At 55.3% G+C, this 21,955-nt stretch overlaps 1 protein-coding gene across 8 annotated transcripts; it reads right to left on the bottom strand.

The window, feature by feature from the left end:
• Positions 1 to 799: 799 nt before the first annotated feature.
• On the bottom strand, positions 800 to 20,398 carry LOC134758137 (uncharacterized). Of its 8 annotated transcripts, XR_010133067.1 has the most exons (6): positions 20,146 to 20,397; positions 19,177 to 19,371; positions 5,761 to 5,818; positions 5,435 to 5,667; positions 1,930 to 1,987; positions 800 to 1,836 (listed from the first exon to the last, which is right to left on the bottom strand). XR_010133067.1 is itself a non-coding variant. In XM_063704543.1 (3 exons), exons 1-3 carry the CDS (start codon positions 17,404 to 17,406, stop codon positions 16,423 to 16,425), a joined length of 639 nt encoding a protein of 212 aa, XP_063560613.1. In that variant the 5' UTR covers positions 17,407 to 17,461; the 3' UTR covers positions 16,233 to 16,422. The 8 variants fall into 8 exon arrangements, 2 of the variants coding, with proteins under 2 accessions (XP_063560613.1, XP_063560612.1); XR_010133066.1 differs by lacking the exons at positions 800 to 1,836; positions 1,930 to 1,987; positions 5,435 to 5,667; positions 5,761 to 5,818 and adding exons at positions 16,230 to 16,939; positions 17,058 to 17,115 and having other exon boundaries at positions 20,146 to 20,398; XR_010133063.1 differs by lacking the exons at positions 800 to 1,836; positions 1,930 to 1,987; positions 5,435 to 5,667; positions 5,761 to 5,818 and adding exons at positions 16,236 to 16,936; positions 17,058 to 17,115.
• Between the last annotated feature and the right edge of the window lie 1,557 nt (positions 20,399 to 21,955).

Here is a 21,955-nt window from a genome sequence, read left to right on the forward strand (position 1 = left end):
GGCCCTGGCCCTGACCCTAAAACAGGCCTAACCCTGGGCCCTGGCGCTGACCCTAAAACAAGCCTAACCCTGGGCCCTGGCCCTGACCCTAAAACAACCCTAACCCTGGGCCCTGTCCCTGACCCTAAAACAAGCCTAAACTTTGGACCTGGCCCTGACCCTAAAACAAGCCTAACACTGGGCCCTGGCCCTGACCCTAAAACAAGCCTAACACTGGGCCCTGGCTCTGACACTAAAACAACCCTAACCCTGGGCCCTGGCCCTGACCCTAAAACAACCCTAATCTTGGGACCTGGCCCTAACCTAAAACAACCCTAACCCTGGGCCCTGGCCCTGACCTAAAGCAACCCTAACCCTGGGCCCTGCCCCTGACCTAAAGCAACCCTAACCCTGGGCCCTGGCCCTGACTCTAAAACAACCCTAACCCTGGGCCCTAGCACTAAAACAAGCCTAAACCTGGGCACAAGTCCTGACCCTAAAACCACCCTAACCCTGGGCCCTGGCCTTGACCCTAAAACAACCCTAAACCAGGGCCCTGGCCTTGACCCTAAAACAACCCTAACCCTGGGCCCTGGCCCTAAACCTAAAACAAGCCTAACCCTGGGCCCTGGCCCTGACCCTAAAACAACCCTAACCCTGGGCCCTGGCCCTGACCCTAAAACAAGCCTAACCCTGGGCCCTGGCCCTGACCCTAAAACAACCCTAACCCTGGGCCCCGGCCCTGACCCTAAAACAACGCTAACCCTGAGCCCCGGCCCTGACCCTAAAACAACCCTAAACCTGGGCCCCGGCCCTGACCCTAAAACATGCCTAACCCTGGGCCCTGGCCCTGACCCTGAAACAAACCTAACCCTGGGCCCTGGCCCAAATTGTAATGAGGTCTGTTGGGCAAAATTCCATATAAGCATAGTATAAATTAATAAAGCAAATCGTGATAAATTAGTACGATTGACTTTCTGGAGTTTCTGACAATAAAAGTAAGGAAAGTGCAGAACACAAAGACAGAGAGTAAAAAGAGAAATTAGGAAAGCATTCTACATGTTTAATAGGAAGACACTGGCTGTGTTCGTGCAGCGGCAGTATGTCGTGACATGACATACTTTGGAGAGAAGTTAACAGATGAGGAAGTTGATAAAAATCGTCAGAGGACCAAAATACTGGTAGCGACACTCAAGGAAACCACGAAATTTCCATAACTTATGTCAGCAAAGTGGGAATATTGTACAGTGTGTGTTGAAGTTCCTATACAACATTGTTTATCTGCCGTTTGTTTGTTTGTAAGCAATGTATATACTAACAGTTCTTCTTGCTGTCAAAAGAATATGTGTGAATAAGTCATTTTAACTTATTCTTCTGTTTTTCTTTTATCTTCCTGCCATCATCCCACAGCCTTACTTTAGAAATTTTTTCTTTAGAAAATTGAACAAGTGCTCCTTCTGGTGGCACATACCTCGAGGATGGGAGGCAGGGGTGGAAGGGTCACTTGAGGCCATTAGTTTGACAGCAGCCTGGCCAACAAAGTGAGACCCCATGTCTGCAAAACAATGTAAAAATTAGCCAAGTATCATCATGTATACCTACAGTCCCAGCTACCTCAAATTACGGAGAAAGTTCAGGGCCTAGAGAGAAGGCTGGGCGGCAGGAGCTGGGTCTAAAGAGGCCATTGGAACGATGGAGCTGTGCCTGTGGAGGCTGTTGTGAGGCAGTAGGCTCATCTGCGGAGACTGCCGTGAGGTAGGGTATGGGCCTAAATAGGCCATTGTGAGTCATGAGCTTGGTCTGTAGAGGCTGACTGGAGAGAGTTCTGGGCCTGGCGAGGCTGCCGGGAGGTAGGAGCTGGGCCAAAAGATTTAAGCGCATTTACGTTGATTAGGCACTTCATTTCCATTATTACACTGGAATATATAATAAAATAATTATAGAACTCACCATAATGTAGAATCAGTGGGCGTGTTAAGCTTGTTTTCCTGAAACTGGATGGTCCCACCTGAGCGTGATGGGAGAAAGTGACAGATCAATAGGTATTAGATTCTCATAAGAACAGCGCAACCTAGATCCCTCACATGCACGGTTCACAACAGGGTGCGTTCTCCTATGAGAAACTAATGCTGCTGCTCATCTGAGAAGGTGGAGCTCAGGCGGGAATGTGAGCAAAGGGGAGTGGCTGTAAATACAGACGAAGCTTCCCTCACTCCCTCACTCGACACCACTCACCTGCTGTGTGGCTCCTTACGGCTCCATGGCTCAGGGGTTGGGGACCCCTGCTCAAGTGCATCCAAAGCGACCCTTCCCACACCAGTCTTCATAGTACTCAAGGGCAGCAACCACTTAGCTCCCAAGGTGTGTGCCTCAGCTGGCATTTCATCACAATCAACAATAAGTGGTAGCTTGAGTCGTTGTGAGGTCACTTCCTGGAAATCACCCTAACCCTGGGCCCCGGGCCCTGACCCTAAAACCCTAACCCTGGGCCCCGGGCCCTGACCCTAAAACCCTAACCCTGGGCCCCGGTCCCTGACCCTGAAGCCCTAACCCTGGGCCCCGGGCCCGGACCCTGAAGCCCTAACTCTGGGCCCCGGTCCCTGACCCTGAAGCCCTAACCCTGGGCCCCGGGCCCTGACCCTGAAGCCCTAATCCTGGGCCCCGGGCCCGGACCCTGAAGCCCTAACCCTGGGCCCCGGGCCCTGACCCTGAAGCCCGAAACCTGGGCCCCGGGCCCTGACCCTGAAGCCCTAACCCTGGGCCCTGGGCCCTGACCCTGAAGCCCAATCCCTGGGCCCCGGGCCCTGACCCTGAAGCCCAAACCCTGGGCCCTGGCCCTGACCCTGAAGCCCTAACCCTGGGCCCCGGTCCCTGACCCTGAAGCCCTAACACTGGGCCCCGGGCCCTGACCCTGAAGCCCTAACTCAGGGCCTCGGGCCCTGACCCTGAGGCCCTAACCCTGGGCCCTGGCCCTGACCCTAAAACAACCTTAACCCTGGGCCCTGGCACTAAAACAAGCATAACCGTGGGCCCAGGTCCTGACTCTATAACAACCCTAACCCTGGGCCCTGACCCTGACCCTAAAACAACCCTAACCCTGGGCCCTGGCCCTGACCCTAAAACAAGCCTAACCCTGGGCCCTGGCCCTGACCCTAAAACAACCCTAACCCTAGGCCCTGGCCCTGACCCAAAAACAGCTCTAACGCTGGGCCCTGGCCGTGACCCTAAAACAACCCTAACACTGGGCCTTGGCCCTGACCCTTAAACAAGCCTAACCCTGGGCCCTGGCACTGACCCTAAAACAACCCTAACCCTGGGCCCTGGCCCTGAACGTAAAACAACCCTAACCCTGGGCCCTGGTCCTGATCCTAAAACAAGCCTAAACCTGGGCCCTGGCCCTGACCCTAAAACAATCCTAACCCTGGGCCCTGGCCTTTACCCTAAAACAAACCCAACCCAGGGCCCTCACCCTAAAACAACCCTAACCCTGGTCCCTGACCCTGAAACAAAACTAACCCTGGGCCCTGACCCTAAAACAACCCTAACCCTGGGCCCTGACCCTGAAACAACCCTAACCCAGGGCACTGACCCTAAAACAACCCTAACCCTGGGCCCTGAACCTAAAACAAGCCTAACCCTGGGCCTCGACCCTAAAACAAACCTAACCCTCGGCCCCGACCCTAAAACAACCCTAACCCTGGTCCCTGGCCCAGAACCCAAAACAACCCTAAACCTGGGCCCTGGCCCTGAACCGAAAACAGCCCAAATCCTGGGCCCGGGCCCTGACCCGAAAACAACCCTAACCCTGGGCCCCGGCCCTGGCCCTAAAACAACCCTAACACTGGGCCCCGGCCCTAAACCTAAAGCAACCCTAACCCTGGGCCCCGGCCCTGACCCTAAAACAACCCTAACCCTGGGCCCCGGCCCTGACCCTAAAACAACCCTAACCCTGGGCCCCGGCCCTGACCCTAAAACAACCCTAACCCTGGGCCCTGGCCCTGACTCTAAAGCAACCCTAACCCTGGGCCCTGTCCCTGACCCTAAAACAAGCCAAACCTTGGGCCCTGGCCCTGACCCTAAAACAAGCCTAACCCTGGGCCCTGGCCCTGACCCTAAAACAAGCCTAACCCTGGGCCCTGGCCCTGACCCTAAAACAACCCTAACCCTGGGCCCTGGCCCTGACCCTAAAACTACCCTAACCCTCGGCCCTGGCCCTGACCCTAAAACGACCCTAACCCTGGGCCCTGGCCCTGACCCTAAAACGACCCTAACCCTGGGCCCTGGCCCGGACCCAAAAACAACCCTAACCCTGGGCCCTGGCCCTGACCTAAAACAACCCTAACCCTGGGCCCTGGCCCTGACCCTAAAACGACCCTAACCCTGGGCCCTGGCCCAGACCCCAAAGCAACCCTAACCCTGGGCCCTGACACTGACCCTAAAACAACCCTAACCCTGGGCCCCGGCCCTGACCCTAAAACAAACCTAACCCTGGGCCCCGGCCCTGACCCTAAAACAACCCTAACACTGGGCCCCGGCCCTGACCCTAAAACAACCCTAACCCTGGGCCCCGGCCGTGACCCTAAAACAACGCTATCCCTGAGCCCCGGCCCTGACCCTAAAACAACCCTAAACCTGGGCCCCGGCCCTGACCATAAAACATGCCTAACCCTGGGCCCTGGCCCTGACCCTGAAACAAACCTAACTCTGGGCCCTGGCCCAAATTGTAATGAGGTCTGTTGGGCAAAATTCCATATAAGCATAGTATAAATTAATAAAGCAAATCGTGATAAATTAGTACGATTGACTTTCTGGAGTTTCTGACAATAAAAGTAAGGAAAATGCAGAACACAAAGACAGAGAGTAAAAAGAGAAATTAGGAAAGCATTCTACATGTTTAATAGGAAGACACTGGCCGTGTTCGTGCAGCGGCAGTATGTCGTGACATGACATACTTTGGAGAGAAGTTAACAGATGAGGAAGTTGATAAAAATCGTCAGAGGACCAAAATACTGGTAGCGACACTCAAGTAAACCACGAAATTTCCATAACTTATGTCAGGAAAGTGGGAATATTGTACAGTGTGTGTTGAAGTTCCTATACAACATTGTTTATCTGCCATTTGTTTGTTTGTAAGCAATGTATATACTAACAGTTCTTCTTGCTGTCAAAAGAATATGTGTGAATAAGTCATTTTAACTTATTCTTCTGTTTTTCTTTTATCTTCCTGCCATCATCCCACAGCCTTACTTTAGAAATTTTTTCTTTAGAAAATTGAACAAGTGCTCCTTGTGGTGGCACATACCTCGAGGATGGGAGGCAGGGGTGGAAGGGTCACTTGAGGCCATTAGTTTGACAGCAGCCTGGCCAACAAAGTGAGACCCCATGTCTGCAAAACAATGTAAAAATTAGCCAAGTATCATCATGTATACCTACAGTCCCAGCTACCTCAACTTACGGAGAAAGTTCAGGGCCTGGAGACAAGGCTGGGAGGCAGGAGCTGGGTCTAAAGAGGCCATTGGAACGATGGAGCTGTGCCTGTGGAGGCTGTTGTGAGGCAGTAGGCTCATCTGCGGAGACTGCCGTGAGGTAGGGTATGGGCCTAAATAGGCCATTGTGAGTCATGAGCTTGGTCTGTAGAGGCTGACTGGAGAGAGTTCTGGGCCTGGCGAGGCTGCCGGGAGGTAGGAGCTGGGCCAAAAGATTTAAGCGCATTTACGTTGATTAGGCACTTCATTTCCATTATTACACTGGAATATATAATAAAATAATTATAGAACTCACCATAATGTAGAACCAGTGGGCGTGTTAAGCTTGTTTTCCTGAAACTGGATGGTCCCACCTGAGCGTGATGGGAGAAAGTGACAGATCAATAGGTATTAGATTCTCATAAGAACAGCGCAACCTAGATCCCTCACATGCACGGTTCACAACAGGGTGCGTTCTCCTATGAGAATCTAATGCTGCTGCTCATCTGAGAAGGTGGAGCTCAGGCGGGAATGTGAGCAAAGGGGAGTGGCTGTAAATACAGACGAAGCTTCCCTCACTCCCTCACTCGACACCACTCACCTGCTGTGTGGCTCCTTACGGCTCCATGGCTCAGGGGTTGGGGACCCCTGCTCAAGTGCATCCAAAGCGACCCTTCCCACACCAGTCTTCACAGTAGTCAAGTGCAGCAACCACTTAGCTCCCAAGGTGTGTGCCTCAGCTGGCATTTCATCACAATCAACAATAAGTGGTAGCTTGAGTCGTTGTGAGGTCACTTCCTGGAAATCACCCTAACCCTGGGCCCCGGGCCCTGACCCTAAAACCCTAACCCTGGGCCCCGGGCCCTGACCCTAAAACCCTAACCCTGGGCCCCGGTCCCTGACCCTGAAGCCCTAACCCTGGGCCCCGGGCCCGGACCCTGAAGCCCTAACTCTGGGCCCCGGTCCCTGACCCTGAAGCCCTAACCCTGGGCCCCGGGCCCTGACCCTGAAGCCCTAACCCTGGGCCCCGGGCCCGGATCCTGAAGCCCTAACCCTGGGCCCCGGGCCATGACCCTGAAGCCCTAAACCTGGGCCCCGGGCCCTGACCCTGAAGCCCTAACCCTGGGCCCCGGGCCCTGACCCTGAAGCCCAAACCCTGGGCCCCGGGCCCTGACCCTGAAGCCCAAACCCTGGGCACCGGCCCTGACCCTGAAGCCCTAACCCTGGGCCCCGGTCCCTGACCCTGAAGCCCTAACACTGGGCCCCGGGCCCTGACCCTGAAGCCCTAACTCTGGGCCTCGGGCCCTGACCCTGAAGCCCTAACCCTGGGCCCTGACCCTAAAACAACCCTAACCCTGGGCCCTGGCCCTTTCCCTAAAACAACCCTAAACCTGGGCTCTGGCCCCGACCCTCAAACAACCCTAAACCTGGGCCCTGGCCCTCACCCTAAAACAAACCCAACCCTGTGCCCTCACCCTAAAACAACCCTAACCCTGGGCCCTGACCCTAAAACAAACCTAACCCTGGGCCCTGACGCTAAAATAACCCTAACCCTGGGCCCTGATCCTAAAACAACCCTAACCCTGGGCCCTGGCCCTGAACCTAAAACAACCCTAAACCTAGGCCCTGGCCCTGACCCTAAAACAACCCTAACCCTAGGCCGTGGCCCTGACCCTAAAACAACCCTAACCCTGGACCCTGGCCCTGACCCTAAAACAAGCCTAACCCTGGGCCCTGGCACTAAAACAAGCCTAACCCTGGGCCGAGGTCCTGACCCTAAAACAACACTAACCCTGGGCCCTAGCCCTGACCCTAAAACAAGCCTAACCCTGGGCCCTGGCCCTGACCCTAAAACAAGCCTAACCGTGGGCCCTGGCCCTGACCCTACAACAACCCTAAACCTGGGCCCTGGCCCTGACCCTAAAACAACCCTAACCCTAGGCCCTGGCCCTGACCCTAAAACAACCCTAAACCTGGGACCTGGCCCTGACCTAAAACAACCCTAACCCTAGGCCCTGGCCCTGACATAAAACAACCCTAAACCTGGGCCCTGGCCCTGACCCTAAAACAACCCTAACCCTGGGCCCTGGCACTAAAACAAGCCTAAGCCTGGGCCCAGGTCCTGACCCTAAAACAACCCTAAACCTGGGCCCTGGCCCTGAACCTAAAACAACCCTAACCCTGGGCCCTGGCCCTGACCCTAAAACAAGGCTAACCCTGGGCCCTGGACCGGACCCTAAAACAACCCTAACCCTGTGCCCTGGCCCTGACCCTAAAACAATCCTAACCCTGGGCCCTGGCCCTGACCCTAAAACAACCCTAACCCTGTGCCCTGGCCGTGACCCTAAAATAAACCCAACCATGGGCACTCAACCTAAAACAACCCTAAACCTGGGCCCTGACCTAAAACAACCCTAACCCTGGGCCCTGACCCTGACCCTAAAACAACCCTGACGCTGGGCCCTGGCCCTGACCCTAAAACAAGCCTAACCCTGGGCCCTGGCCCTGACCCTAAAACAACCCTAACCCTGGGCCCTGGCCCTGACCCTAAAACAAGCCTAACCCTGGGCCCTGGCCCTGACCCTAAAACAACCCTAACCCTGGGCCCTGGCCCTGACCCTAAAACAAGCCTAACCCTGGGCCCTGGCCCTGACCCTAAAACAACCCTAACCCTGGGCCCTGGCCCTGACCCTAAAACAACCCTATCCCTGGGCCCTCGCCCTGACCCTATAACAAGCCTAACCCTGGGCCCTGGCCCTGACCCTAAAACAACCCTAACCCTGGGCCCTCGCCCTGAACCTAAAACAAGCCTAAACCTGGGCCCTGGCCCTGACCCTAAAACAACACTAACCCTGGGCCCTGGCACTAAAACAAGCCTAAACCTGGGCCCAGGTCCTGACCCTAAAACAACCGTAACCCTGGGCCCTGGCCCTGACCCTAAAACAACCCTAACCCTGGGCCCTGGCCCTGACCCTAAAACAAGCCTAACCGTGGGCCCAGGACCTGACCCTAAAACAAGCCTAACCCTGGGCCCTGACCTTGACCCTAAAACAACCCTAACCCTGGGCCCTGGGCCTGACCCTAAAACAACCCTATACCTGGGCCCCGGCCATGACCTAAAACAAACCTAACCCTGGGCACTGACCGTAAAACAAACCTAACCCTGGGCACTGACCCTAAAATAACCATAACCCTGTGCCCTGGCCCTAACCCTAAAACAACCCTTACCCTGGACCCTGGCCCTGTCCCTAAAACAACCCTAACCCTGGGCCCTGGCTCTGACACTGAAACAACCCTTACCCTGGGCCCTGGCCCTGACCCTAAAACACCCCTAAACCTGGGCCCTGTCCCTGACCCTAATACAACCCTAATGCTGGGCCCTGGCCCTGACCTAAAACAACCCTGACCCTGGGCCCTGGCCCTGACCCTAAAACAACACTAACCCTGGGCCCTGGCACTAAAACAAGCGTAACACTGGGCCCAGGTCCTGACCCTAAAACAACCCTAACCCTGGGCCCTGGCCCTGACCCTAAAACAAGCCTAACCCTGGGCCCTGGCCCTGACCCTAAAACAACCCTAACCCTGGACCCTGTCCCTGAACCTAAAACAAGCCTAACGCTCGGCCCTGGCCCTGACCCTAAAACAAGCCTAACCCTGGGCCCTGGCCCTGACCCTAAAACAAGCCTAAACCTGGGCCCTGGCCCTGACCCTAAAACAACCCTAACCCTGGGCCCTGGCCCTGACCCTAAAACAACCCTAACCCTGGGACCTGGCCCTGACCTAAAACAACCCTAACCTTGGGCCCTGGCCCTGACCTAAAACAACCCTAAACCTGTGCCCTGGCCCTGACCCTAAAACAAGCCTAACCCTGGGCCCTTGCCCTAACCCTAAAACAAACCTAACCCTGGGCCCTGGCCGTAACCCTGACCCTAAAGCAACCCTAACCCTGGGCCCTGGCTCTGACCCTAAAACAAGCCTAACCCAGGGCCCAGGTCCTGACCCTAAAACAACCCTAACCCTGGGCCCTGGCCCTGAACCTAAAACAACCCTAACCCTGGGCCCTGGCCCTGACCCTAAAACAACCCTAATCCTGGGCCCTGGCCCTGACCCTAAAACAACCCTAACCCTGGGCCCTGGCCCTGACCCTAAAACAAACCTAACCCGGGTCCCTGGCCCTGACCCTAAAATAAAACCAACCATGGGCACTCACCCTAAAACAACCCTTACCCTGGGCCCTGAGCCTAAAACAACCCTAACGCTGGGCCCTGGCCCTGACCCTAAAACAAGCCTAACCCTGGGACCTGGCCCTGACCTAAAACAACCCTAACCCTGGGACCTGGCCCTGACCTAAAACAACCCTAACCCTGGGCCCTGGCCCTGACCCTAAAACAACCCTAACCCTGGGCCCTGGCACTAAAACAAGCCTAACCCTGGGCCCAGGTCCTGACCCTAAAACAACCCTAACCCTGGGCCCTGGCCCTGACCCTAAAACAACCCTAACCCTGGGCCCTGGCACTAAAACAAGCCTAACCCTGGGCCCAGGTCCTGACCCTAAAACAACCCTAACCCTGGGCCCTGGCCCTGACCCTAAAACAACCCTAACCCTGGGCCCTGGCCCTGAACCGAAAACAACCCTAACCCTGTGCCCGGGCCCGGACCCGAAAACAAACCTAACCCTGGGCCCCGGCCCTGACCCTAAAACAACCCTAACCCTGGGCCCCAGCCCTGACCCTAAAGCAACCCTAACCCTGGGCCCTGGCACTGACCCTAAAACAACCCTAACCCTGGGCCCTGATCCTAAAACAAGCCTAACCCTGGGCCCCGAACCTAAAAAAACCCTAATCCTGGGCCCTGGCACTAAAACAAGCATAACCCTGGGCCCTGGCCCTGACCCTAAAACAACCCTAAACCTGGGCCCTGGCCCTGACCCTAAAACAAACCAAACCCTGGGCCCTGGCCCTGACCCTAAAATAAACCCAACCATGGGCACTCACCCTAAAACAACCCTAACCCTGGGCCCTGACCCTAAAACAACCCTGAGCCTGGGACCTGGCCGTGACCCTAAAACAAGCCTAACCCTGGGCCCCAGCCCTGACCCTAAAGCAACCCTAACCCTGGGCCCTGGCACTGGCCCTAAAACAACCCTAACCCTGGGCCCCGGCCCTGACCCTAAAACAAACCTAACCCTGGGCCCCGGCCCTGACCCTAAAACAAACCTAACCCTGGGCCCCGGTCCCTGACCCTGAAGCCCTAACCCTGGGCCCCGGGCCTGGACCCTGAAGCCCTAACCCTGGGCCCCGGTCCCTGACCCTGAAGCCCTAACCCTGGGCCCTGGTCCCTGACCCTGAAGCCCTAACCCTGGGCCCCGGGCCCGGATCCTGAAGCCCTAACCCTGGGCCCCGGGCCCTGACCCTGAAGCCCTAACCCTGGGCCCCGGGCCCTGACCCTGAAGCCCTAACCCTGGGCCCCGGGCCCTGACCCTGAAGCCCAAACCCTGGGCCCCGGCCCTGACCCTGAAGCCCTAACCCTGGGCCCCGGGCCCTGACCCTGAAGCCCTAACACTGGGCCCCGGGCCCTGACCCTGAAGCCCTAACCCTGGGCCTCGGGCCCTGACCCTGAAGCCCTAACCCTGGGCCCCGGGCCCTGGCCCTGAAGCCCTAACCCTGGGCCCCGGGCCCTGTCCCTGAAGCCCTAACCCTGGGCCCCGGGCCCTGACCCTAAAGCCCTAACCCTGGGCCCCGGGCCCTGACCCTAAAGCCCTAACCTTGGGCCCCGGGCCCTGGCCCTAAAGCCCTAACCGTGGGCCCCGGGCCCTGGCCATAAATCCCTAACCCTGGCCCCGGGCCCTGGCCCTAAAGCCCTAACCCTGGGCCCCAGGCACTGACCCTAAAACCCTAACCCTGGGCCCTGGGCCCTGACCCTAAAACCCTAACGCTGGGCCCTGTCCCTAAAACCCTAACCCTGGGCCCTGACCCTAAAACCCTAACCCTGGGCCCTGACCCTAAAACCCTAACCCTTCGCCCTTACCCTAAATCCCTAACCCTTCGCCCTTACCCTAAAACCCTAACCCTAACCCTAGTGAGCCTAGACCACACATTGCACTCCAGCCTGGGTGACAGAGCATGACTCTGTCTCAAAAAAAAAAAAAAAAGAAAAAAAGACAGAGAAAAGAAAGCCAACAAGACACCATTAGGCAACCCATTGTCAGGTTATGGGAGTTTGAAAAGGAAAGTAGAGAAAGGAGAAGAAAGCTTATTTAAAGAATGGCTGAAGACTGCCTAAATCATGGGAAAGATTTAGACATCTAAATCCATGAAGCTTAAAGATTCCTGAAGAGGTTCAAACCAAATAGATACTCACCAAGTCACAATATAATCAAATAGTCAAAAGTTAAAGAAACTTTGCAGGTCAGGACAGAATCGAATAATACATTCAAAGTGCTGAAAGAAAAAAAGTGCCAGCAACTAATACTATGTCTGACAAAGCTGTCCTTCAGAAAGAAAAAAGAAATAACGTGCTTCCTCGACAAACAAAGCTGAGGGCATTCAGGACCACTAGGTCTACTTTAAAAAAATGCTTAACGGAGTTTTTCAAGTAAAAATGAATGAAGTTGGGAGCAGTGGCTCATGCCCGTAATCCCATTTTGGGAGGCTGAGGTGGGTGGATCACCTGAGGTCGGGAGGTCAAGACCAGCCTGGCCAACATGGCAAAACCCCACCCCCAGTAAAAATACAAAAAATTAGCCAGGTATGAAGGCCACTGAGATCGTGCCACTGCACTCCAGCCTGGGTGACAAGAGTCAAACTACATTTCAAAAACAAAAATACAAACAAAAAAAAACAAAACTTGAGGCCTGGTCTTCTGCTCCTCTCCAACCCCCACTTCTCTGGGCCCAAGCCACCTGGGCTGAGGAGGGGGTGAGGTGTGAGCTCCTGCCAGGAACTCCCTGCCCGGACCAAGTACTCGGCCCCCAGGCCTGCATTCAGTGAGGCCTCCCGTGGCGTCAGCATGTTCGTGTGGAGGAATGTGGAAGGTCACTCTGTGGCCGTGTTCCCCTGGTACTCCATCCCCTTCCTGACCCCTCCCTGCAGCCACACGAGGCCCAGCAACCTGCCAGTTACTCAGTGGCCTCCAACCAGAGAAAACAACCTGCCAAGTTGGCAGCTGTTGCTCATGAGCATCCACCAGGTGGCACAGGGAGTGTTGACCCTGGGCGGCCCCCTGGAGCCACCTGCCCTGAAAGCCCAGGGCCCGCAACCCCACACACTTTGGGGGTGGTGGAACCTGTTAAAAGCTCACCTCCCACCATGGAGGAGGAGCCCTGGGCCCCTCAGGGGAGTCCCTGCTGGACAGTGAGACAGAGAATGACCATGATGATGCTTTCCTCTCCATCATGTCTCCTGACACCCAGTTGCCTCTACCACTCAGATGATGTCAGGCCCAGTCCCTCAGTGCCCTGCGCAAGGAACAGGACTCATCTTCTGAGAAGGATGGACGCAGCCCCAACAAATGGGACAAGGACCACATCGGTGGCCCATGAGTGGCGGTCATGATCTTCAGCAAGCGGCACCAGGCCCTGGCAGGGCGCACCAGGGTCACTCCAACCAGGATATCCGGACCGTCAGCCAGATGCTGACTCTGGCCCAAAGACTTCTACTCAGTATGGAGCTCCAGGCCACTTTGCAGCCCCTGGTGAGGGAGGTGTACATACCATGAATTGTGGGACCTTCAGAGCTTTTCACTTTTCGGAAAATAGCTCCTGTTGGGGCTACAAGATGGAGTGTGAAGAGGGCCTTGGGCCACAGGGAGGTGCCTGTGGACTAGGGGGAGTTCATGCACCCCTTCTTTCCCCAGAGGGGCTGGACTCAGGTGAGTATGGGGGTGAGGGCTCCTGCACTTCGACACAGGCAGCGGGAGGGTTTTCTCCCCATTCCCTCTGCACTCCCAACTTGAGCTATACTTTTTAAGAAAGTGATTCACCCTGCCTTTGCCCCCTTCCCCAGAACAGAACACGTTGATCATGGGCGATATTTTTCATTGTGCCAAACAGTTGCCATGACCGTCATTAAACCTGTTTAACACCAAATAATAAGGAAAATAAAATAAAAAATTCGGGCTTGGTGCAGAAACTCACCCCAAATAAATCACCTACCAAAATATTTACATAATGGTGGAAATATTCCAAAATTCAATATTTTGGGATTTATACACAAAAGATAAACAAATTAGAGGCCAAGAGGCTGCCAGAAGGGAAAAACGGGGCCTGGGAAGGCCGTTGTGAGGAACGAGCTGGGCCTAAAGAGGCCACTGGCAGGCGGGAGCTGGGCCTGCCGAAGCGGCCGAGAGGCAGGAGCTTTGGACTCGGGAGGCCGCAATGAGGCGAGAGCTAGCTGGGCATGGAGAGTCTGCTGTGAGTCCGCTGTGAGTCCGGGCCCGTGCAGGCCTTCGAGAGGCAGGAGGCCGGGCCTGCAAAGGCCCACTGGAGGTCAAGTTCTGGGCCTGAAGAGGCCACCAAAAGTCAAAAGCGGGGCCTGGGAAGGCCGCCAAGAGCCATGAGCTGGTCTGGGCTGAAAGAGGCCACTGGGAGGCAGGAGGAGCTGGGCCTGGAGAGGCTGACTCGAGGAAGTTTTGCACCTGGAGAGGCCGCCTAGAGGACGGAGCTGGGCCCGGGGAGGCCGACTTGCTGCTCTTCCAGGCCCAATTCCAGGCCGACTTGACGACAACTTGGGCCTGCTGGGAGCTGGGCAGGAGCTGAGTCCAAAGACGTTGTTGGGAGGCCAGAGTCAGGCCTGGAGACGCAGCCAGGAGGAAGAGCTGGGCCCGGAGAGGATGCCGGGAGGCTGCAAGTGGGTCTGGAGAGGCCGATTTGAGGAGGCCCGGCCTCCGCCTCCCGCATGGCGGCCTCTGCAGGCACAGCTGTTTCTCCTGGCTGCATCTCCCGCCTCCCAGCAAACAAGCTTTTTTGGCTCAGCTCCCACCTGCGTTTGTAGACCCCGAAGTTTCTGCAACCAAGCTCTTCAGACCCACATCCCACCTCCCAGTACCTGAACAGTCCCAGCTCCGGCTGGAGAACAGAGTCTGTAGGCCCCGCGGTTGCCTCCCAGGGGAGTCTCCAAGCCCAGCTCTCACCCCACCACGACCTCCCAGGCCCAAGTCGCTGCCTGCCTCACAGCAGCCCGCGTGCGACCCTGCTCCTCCCTCACGGTGGCCTGTTGAGGCAGGGGCTCACGCTGACCTCTCTCAGCGTGGGAGGGGCCGGTGTGAGGCAAGGGCTCACGCCGACCTCTCTCAGCGTGGGAGGGGCCGGTGTGAGGCAAGGGGCTGATGCTGACCTCTCTCACCATGGGAGGGGCCGGTGTGAGGCAAGGGCTCACGCCGACCTCTCTCAGCGTGGGAGGGGCCGGTGTGAGGCAAGGGGCTCACTCCGACCTCTCTCAGCGTGGGAGGGGCCGGTGTGAGGCAAGGGGCTGATGCTGACCTCTCTCACCATGGGAGGGGCCGGTGTGAGGCAAGGGCTCACGCCGACCTCTCTCAGCGTGGGAGGGGCCGGTGTGAGGCAAGGGCTCACGCCGACCTCTCTCAGCGTGGGAGGGGCCGGTGTGAGGCAAGGGCTCACGCCGACCTCTCTCAGTGTGGGAGGGGCCGGTGTGAGGCAAGGGGCTCACGCCGACCTCTCTCAGCGTGGGAGGGGCCGGTGTGAGGCAAGGGCTCACGCCGACCTCTCTCAGCGTGGGAGGGGCCGGGGTGAGGCAAGGGGCTCACGCTGACCTCTCTCAGCGTGGGAGGGGCCGGTGTGAGGCAAGGGCTCACGCTGACCTCTCTCAGCGTGGGAGGGGCCGGTGTGAGTCAAGGGCTCACGCTGACCTCTCTCAGCGTGGGAGGGGCCGGTGTGAGGCAAGGGGCTGACGCTGACCTCTCTCACCGTGGGAGGGGCCGGTGTGAGGCAAGGGCTCACGCCAACCTCTCTCAGCGTGGGAGGGGCCGGTGTGAGGCAAGGGGCTCACGCCGACCTCTCTCAGCGTGGGAGGGGCCGGTGTGAGGCAAGGGGCTGACGCTGACCTCTCTCACCGTGGGAGGGGCCGGGGTGAGGCAAGGGCTCACGCTGACCTCTCTCACCGTGGGAGGGGCCGGTGTGAGGCAAGGGGCTGACGCTGACCTCTCTCACCGTGGGAGGGGCCGGTGTGAGGCAAGGGCTCTTGCCGACCTCTCTCAGTGTGGGAGGGGCCGGGGTGAGGCAAGGGGCTCACGCTGACCTCTCTCACCGTGGGAGGGACCGGGGTGAGGCAAGGGGCTCACGCCGACCTCTCTCAGCGTGGGAGGGGCCGGGGTGAGGCAAGGGCTCACGCCGACCTCTCTCAGCGTGGGAGGGGCCGGGGTGAGGCAAGGGGCTGACGCTGACCTCTCTCACCGTGGGAGGGGCCGGTGTGAGTCAAGGGCTCACGCCGACCTCTCTCAGCATGGGAGGGGCCGGTGTGAGGCAAGGGCTCACGCTGACCTCTCTCAGCGTGGGAGGAGCCAGTGTGAGGCAAGGGGCTCACGCTGACCTCTCTCAGCATGGGAGGGGCCGGTGTGAGGCAAGGGCTCACGCTGACCTCTCTCAGCGTGGGAGGAGCCAGTGTGTGGCAGGGGCTCATGCCTCTGGGCAGGGTACCAGAGGCATGGGCATCAACAGGCCACCGTGAGGGAGGAGCTGGGCCGCATGCGGGCTGCTGGGAGGCAGGCAGGGACTTGGCCCCAGGTGGCCGCCGTGGGGGCAAGAGCTGGGCCTGGAGAGGCCCCTGGGAGGCAAGAGCGGGACCTGCAGAGGCCGTTCTCCAACCATTGCTGGGCCCGTACAGGCCACCGGGCGGCAGGAATGAGGCCCAAAGAACTTGGCTGGAGAAAGTTCGGGACCTACAAAGGCGGTTGGGAGCTGGGCAGGAGTTGAGCCAAAAGAGCTTGCTTACTTGCTGGGAGGCATGGCTGGGAGATGCCGACTTCAGGACAACTTGGGCCTGCAGAGGTCACCGGGAGGCCCAAGCTTGGCGTGGAGGAGTCCACCGACCGGAGACCATTTGGGTCCTGCAGGTGCCATTGGAGGGCAGGAGCTCATCGTGGAGGGGGCACCGTGAGGCCTGACCTGGGCCTGGGGAGCTTGGCTTGAGGAAGCTGTGGGCCGACCAAGGACGCCAGGAGATGGGTAGGCACTGAGTCCAAAGAGGTTGTTGAGAGGCAGGAGTCGGGCCTGGAGACGCAGCCAGGAAGAGGAGCTTGGCCCGGAGAGGACGCCTGGAGGGTGCAAGTGAGTCTGGAGAGGCCGACTTGAGGAGGTTCTCAGCCCGGAGAGGCCGCCGGAAGGGAAAAACTGGGACTGGAAAGGCTGTTGTGAGGAATGAGCCCCATGGGCCTGAAGAGGCCACTGGCAGGCGGGAGCTGGGTGTGCAGAAGCTGCTGAAAGGTTGGGAGCTTGGCTTGGGGGGTCCACAGTGAGGCAGATGCTGGGCCTGAAGAATCTGCTTAAAAAGATTTAAGCACATTTACATTTATTAGGCACTTTATTTCCATTATTACATATATATAAATATATATACGTATTATATATCCAATATATAATAAAATGATTATACAACTCACCATAATGTAGAGTCAGTGGGCGTGTTAAGCTTGTTTTCCTGAAACTGGATGGTCCCACCTGAGCGTGATGGGAGAAAGTGACAGATCAATAGGTATTAGATACTCATAAGCACAGCGCAACCTAGATCCCTCACATGCACGGTTCACAACAGGGTGCGTTCTCCTATGAGAATCTAATGCTGCTGCTCATCTGAGAAGGTGGAGCTCAAGCGGGAATGTGAGCAAAGGGGAGTGGCTGTAAATACAGACGAAGCTTCCCTCACTCCCTCACTCGACACCACTCACCTCCTGCTGTGTGGCTCCCTACGGCTCCATGGCTCAGGGGTTGGGGACCCCTGCTCAAGTGCATCCAAAGCGACCCTTCCCACACCAGTCTTCATAGTGGTCAAGGGCAGCAACCACTTAGCTCCCAAGGCATGTGCCTCAGCTGGCATTTCGTCACAATCAACAGTAAGTGGTAGCTTGAGTCACTGTGAGGTCACTTCCTGGAAATCACCAGCATCCCATTTCCCACTGGCAAAGAGCTCAGCACTGCCCCCTGGGAAACCAAACCTATGCCCAAATCCCATCTGTGTGGGTTTATCTCCTGGGACCCTTCCTAACATATTAGTCAGAGTCCAATCAGGAAGCATAAACCACTCAAAAGTTTAAAGTGGTAAAATTTAATACGGAGAATTATTCATTATAACAGGTGAACAGCATAATGAGAGATTGGCTAGCACAAAGTAAAGAGAACTCTAGAGAATACAGGACTAGCCCAGGCCAGGCATGATGGCTCATGCCTGAAATTCCAGCAATTTGAGAAGCTAATGCAGGAGGATTGCTTAAGGCCAGGAGCTAGAGACCGGTCTGGACAACACAGTGAGAACCTGTCTCTATCCAAAAGAAGAAAAAAGTTAGCTGGGAGTGGTGGTGCACACTTGTAGTCCCAGCTACTCGGAATGCTGAAGTTTGAGCCTGGGAGGTCAAGGCTGCAGCGAGGCATGATTATGCCACTACAGTCTAGCCTGGTGACAGAGCAAGACCCTGTCTCAAAGAACAAAACAACAACAACCATTTACAGACAGAAAAGAGGTAGAGCTAATAAGCTAAGGAAAGATGTTGAAATGTGACAAGTAAAGTAATATGAGGTCTTTTATCTATTTAAAATAATCAAACAAAAAATGACTTACTAAATTATAATACCCTGTGCTGGCAAAGGTGCAGTGAAATGGGCACTTTCTTATACTATGAGGGGTGTTTACATTGTGTATAAGCCTTCCCGGGTAAAGCGTGTCAATTTTTTAAAATAATGGAGACAGGGTCTCACCATACTGCCATACTGCCTCCTCCAACTCTTGGCCTCAAGCAATCCTCCTCTCTTAGCCTCCCAAAGTGCTAAGATTATAGCTGGGAGGCACCCAAAACCCTGTCAATTTACATCAAGGGTAATGAGAATGTCCATTCACCATGACTCACAGTAATCTTACTTCTGGGGAGACAATTCAATCTAAACAAAAGGTCATCTGTACACACACAGTAAAAATCTGGGAGTAACTGAAGACAGAGTTGGTAAGTGAAATAAGAAACAGTCTAAGAAATTAAACTATGGTATCAATAGGCACCTGGTATAAAAGGTCAGTTGATGTTAGCTGCTACTTTTTTGTTGTTTTGAGACAGGGTCTCACTCTGTCACCCAGGCTGGAGTGCAGAGGCCTGATCATGACTCACTGCAGTCTCAGCCTCCCTGGGCTTGAGTGATCCTCCCACCTCAGCCTCCCAAGTAGCTGGGACTACAGGAACGTGCCACCACACTAGGCTAATTCATGTATTTTTCTGTAGGGATGGTGACTCCCCCTTTGTTTCCAAGGCCTATCGCAAACTCTTGGCCTCAAGCCATCCTCCTGCCTCAGCCTCCCAAAGTGTTGCGATTACCAGTGTGAGCCACCACACCTGGCCAGCTGCTACTTTTAGCAATATTATTATTATTCTTCCACTCCATTAAAAATTATTATTTTCCAGGCTATGCAACAGTATGTATCCTACAGCGTAATTGTAAAAACATATACAGTTGCCGTCCCTCAGTATACAGAATTAGTTACAGCCCCCCATCTCTGCATATACCAAAATCCATGCTTACTCACGTTTCGCTGTCACCCCTCTGGAATCCACGTATATGAAAAAACCAAATATTAGTTGGGCGTAGTGGCAAGCACCTGTAGTCTCAGCCACGTGGGAGGTTGAGATGGGAGGATCGCTTCAGCCTGGAAGGTTGAGGCTGCAGTCAGCTGCGATAGCACTACTACCCTCCAGCCTTGGACAACAGAGGGAGACCCTGTCTCAGAAAAAAATAAATAAATAAAACACGTAAGAAATTGTAATGAGGTCTGTTGGGCAAAATTCCATATAAGCAAAGTATAAATTAATAAAGCAAATCGTGATAAATTAGTACGATTGACTTTCTGGAGTTTCTGACAATAAAAGTAAGGAAAATGCAGAACACAAAGACAGAGAGTAAAAAGAGAAATTAGGAAAGCATTCTACATGTTTAATACGAAGACACTGGCTGTGTTCGTGCAGCGGCAGTATGTCGTGACATGACATACTTTGGAGAGAAGTTAACAGATGAGGAAGTTGATAAAAATCATCAGAGTAGCAAAATACTGGTAGCGACACTCAAGTAAACCACGAAATTTCCATAACTTATGTCAGCAAAGTGGGAATATTGTACAGTGTGTGTTGAAGTTCCTATACAACATTGTTTATCTGCCGTTTGTTTGTTTGTAAGGAATGTATATACTAACAGTTCTTCTTGCTGTCAAAAGAATATGTGTGAATAAGTCATTTTAACTTATTCTTCTGTTTTTCTTTTATCTTCCTGCCATCATCCCACAGCCTTACTTCAGAAATTTTTTCCTTAGAAAATTGAACAAGTGCTCCTTGTGGTGGCACATACCTCGAGGATGGGAGGCAGGGGTGGAAGGGTCACTTGAGGCCATTAGTTTGACAGCAGCCTGGCCAACAAAGTGAGACCCCATGTCTGCAAAACAATGTAAAAATTAGCCAAGTATCATCATGTATACCTACAGTCCCAGCTACCTCAACTTACGGAGAAAGTTCAGGGCCTGGAGACAAGGCTGGGAGGCAGGAGCTGGGTCTAAAGAGGCCATTGGAACGATGGAGCTGTGCCTGTGGAGGCTGTTGTGAGGCAGTAGGCTCATCTGCGGAGACTGCCGTGAGGTAGGGTATGGGCCTAAATAGGCCATTGTGAGTCATGAGCTTGGTCTGTAGAGGCTGACTGGAGAGAGTTCTGGGCCTGGCAAGGCTGCCGGGAGGTAGGAGCTGGGCCAAAAGATTTAAGCACATTTACGTTTATTTGGCACATCATTTCCACTATTACACTGGAATATATAATAAAATAATTATAGAACTCACCATAATGTAGAATCAGTGGGCGTGTTAAGCTTGTTTTCCTGAAACTGGATGGTCCCACCTGAGCGTGATGGGAGAAAGTGACAGATCAATAGGTATTAGATTCTCATAAGAACAGCGCAACCTAGATCCCTCACATGCACGGTTCACAACAGGGTGCGTTCTCCTATGAGAATCTAATGCTGCTGCTCATCTGAGAAGGTGGAGCTCAGGCGGGAATGTGAGCAAAGGGGAGTGGCTGTAAATACAGACGAAGCTTCCCTCACTCCCTCACTCGACACCACTCACCTGCTGTGTGGCTCCTTACGGCTCCAAGGCTCAGGGGTTGGGGACCCCTGCTCAAGTGCATCCAAAGCGACCCTTCCCACACCAGTCTTCATAGTAGTCAAGGGCAGCAACCACTTAGCTCCCAAGGCATGTGCCTCAGCTAGCATTTCGTCACAATCAACAGTAAGTGGTAGCTTGAGTCATTGTGAGGTCACTTCCTGGAAATCACCCTAAACATGGGCCCTGACACTAAAACCCTAACCCTGGGCCCTGACCCTAAAACCCTAACCCTGGGCCCTGACAATAAAATCCTAACACTGGGCCCTGGCCCTGAGCCTAAAACCCCACACCGGGGTCCCGGCCCTGACCTTAAACAACCCTAAGCCTGGGCCCTGTCGCTGACCCTAAAGCAAGCCTAACCCTGGGCCCTGGCCCTGACCCCAAAACAACCCTAACTCTGGGCCCTGGCCCTGACCCTAAAACAACCCAATCCCTTGGCGCTGGCCCTGACCCTAAAACAAGCCTAACCCTGGGCCCTGGCCCTGACCCAAAAACAAGCCTAACCCTGGGCCCTGGCACTAAAACAAGCCTAACCCTGGGCCCAGGTCCTGACCCTAAAACAACCCTAACCCTGGGCCCTAGCCCTGACCCTAAAACAAGCCTAACCCTGGGCCCTGGTCCTGACCCTAAAACAAGCCTAACCGTGGGCCCTGGCCCTGACCCTAAAACAACCCTAAACCTGGGCCCTGGCCCTGACCCTAAAACAACCCTAACCCTAGGCCCTGGCCCTGACCCTAAAACAACCCTAAACCTGGGACCTGGCCCTGACCTAAAACAACCCTAACCCTAGGCCCTGGCCCTGACCTAAAACAACCCTAAACCTGGGCCCTGGCCCTGACCCTAAAACAACCCTAACCCTGGGCCCTGGCACTAAAACAAGCCTAAGCCTGGGCCCAGGTCCTGACCCTAAAACAACCCTAAACCTGGGACCTGGCCCTGAACCTAAAACAACCCTAACCCTGGGCCCTGGCCCTGACCCTAAAACAAGCCTAACCCTGGGCCCTGGCCCTGACCCTAAAACAACCCTAACCCTGGACCCTGGCCCTGACCCTAAAATAAACCCAACCATGGGCACTCAACCTAAAACAACCCTAACCCTGGGCCCTGACCTAAAACAACCCTAACCCTGGGCCCTGGCACTAAAACAAGCCTAAACCTGG

This window comes from Gorilla gorilla, chromosome 2, assembly GCF_029281585.2.
Source record: "Gorilla gorilla gorilla isolate KB3781 chromosome 2, NHGRI_mGorGor1-v2.1_pri, whole genome shotgun sequence".
In the NCBI taxonomy this organism is placed as follows: Eukaryota; Metazoa; Chordata; class Mammalia; order Primates; family Hominidae; genus Gorilla; species Gorilla gorilla.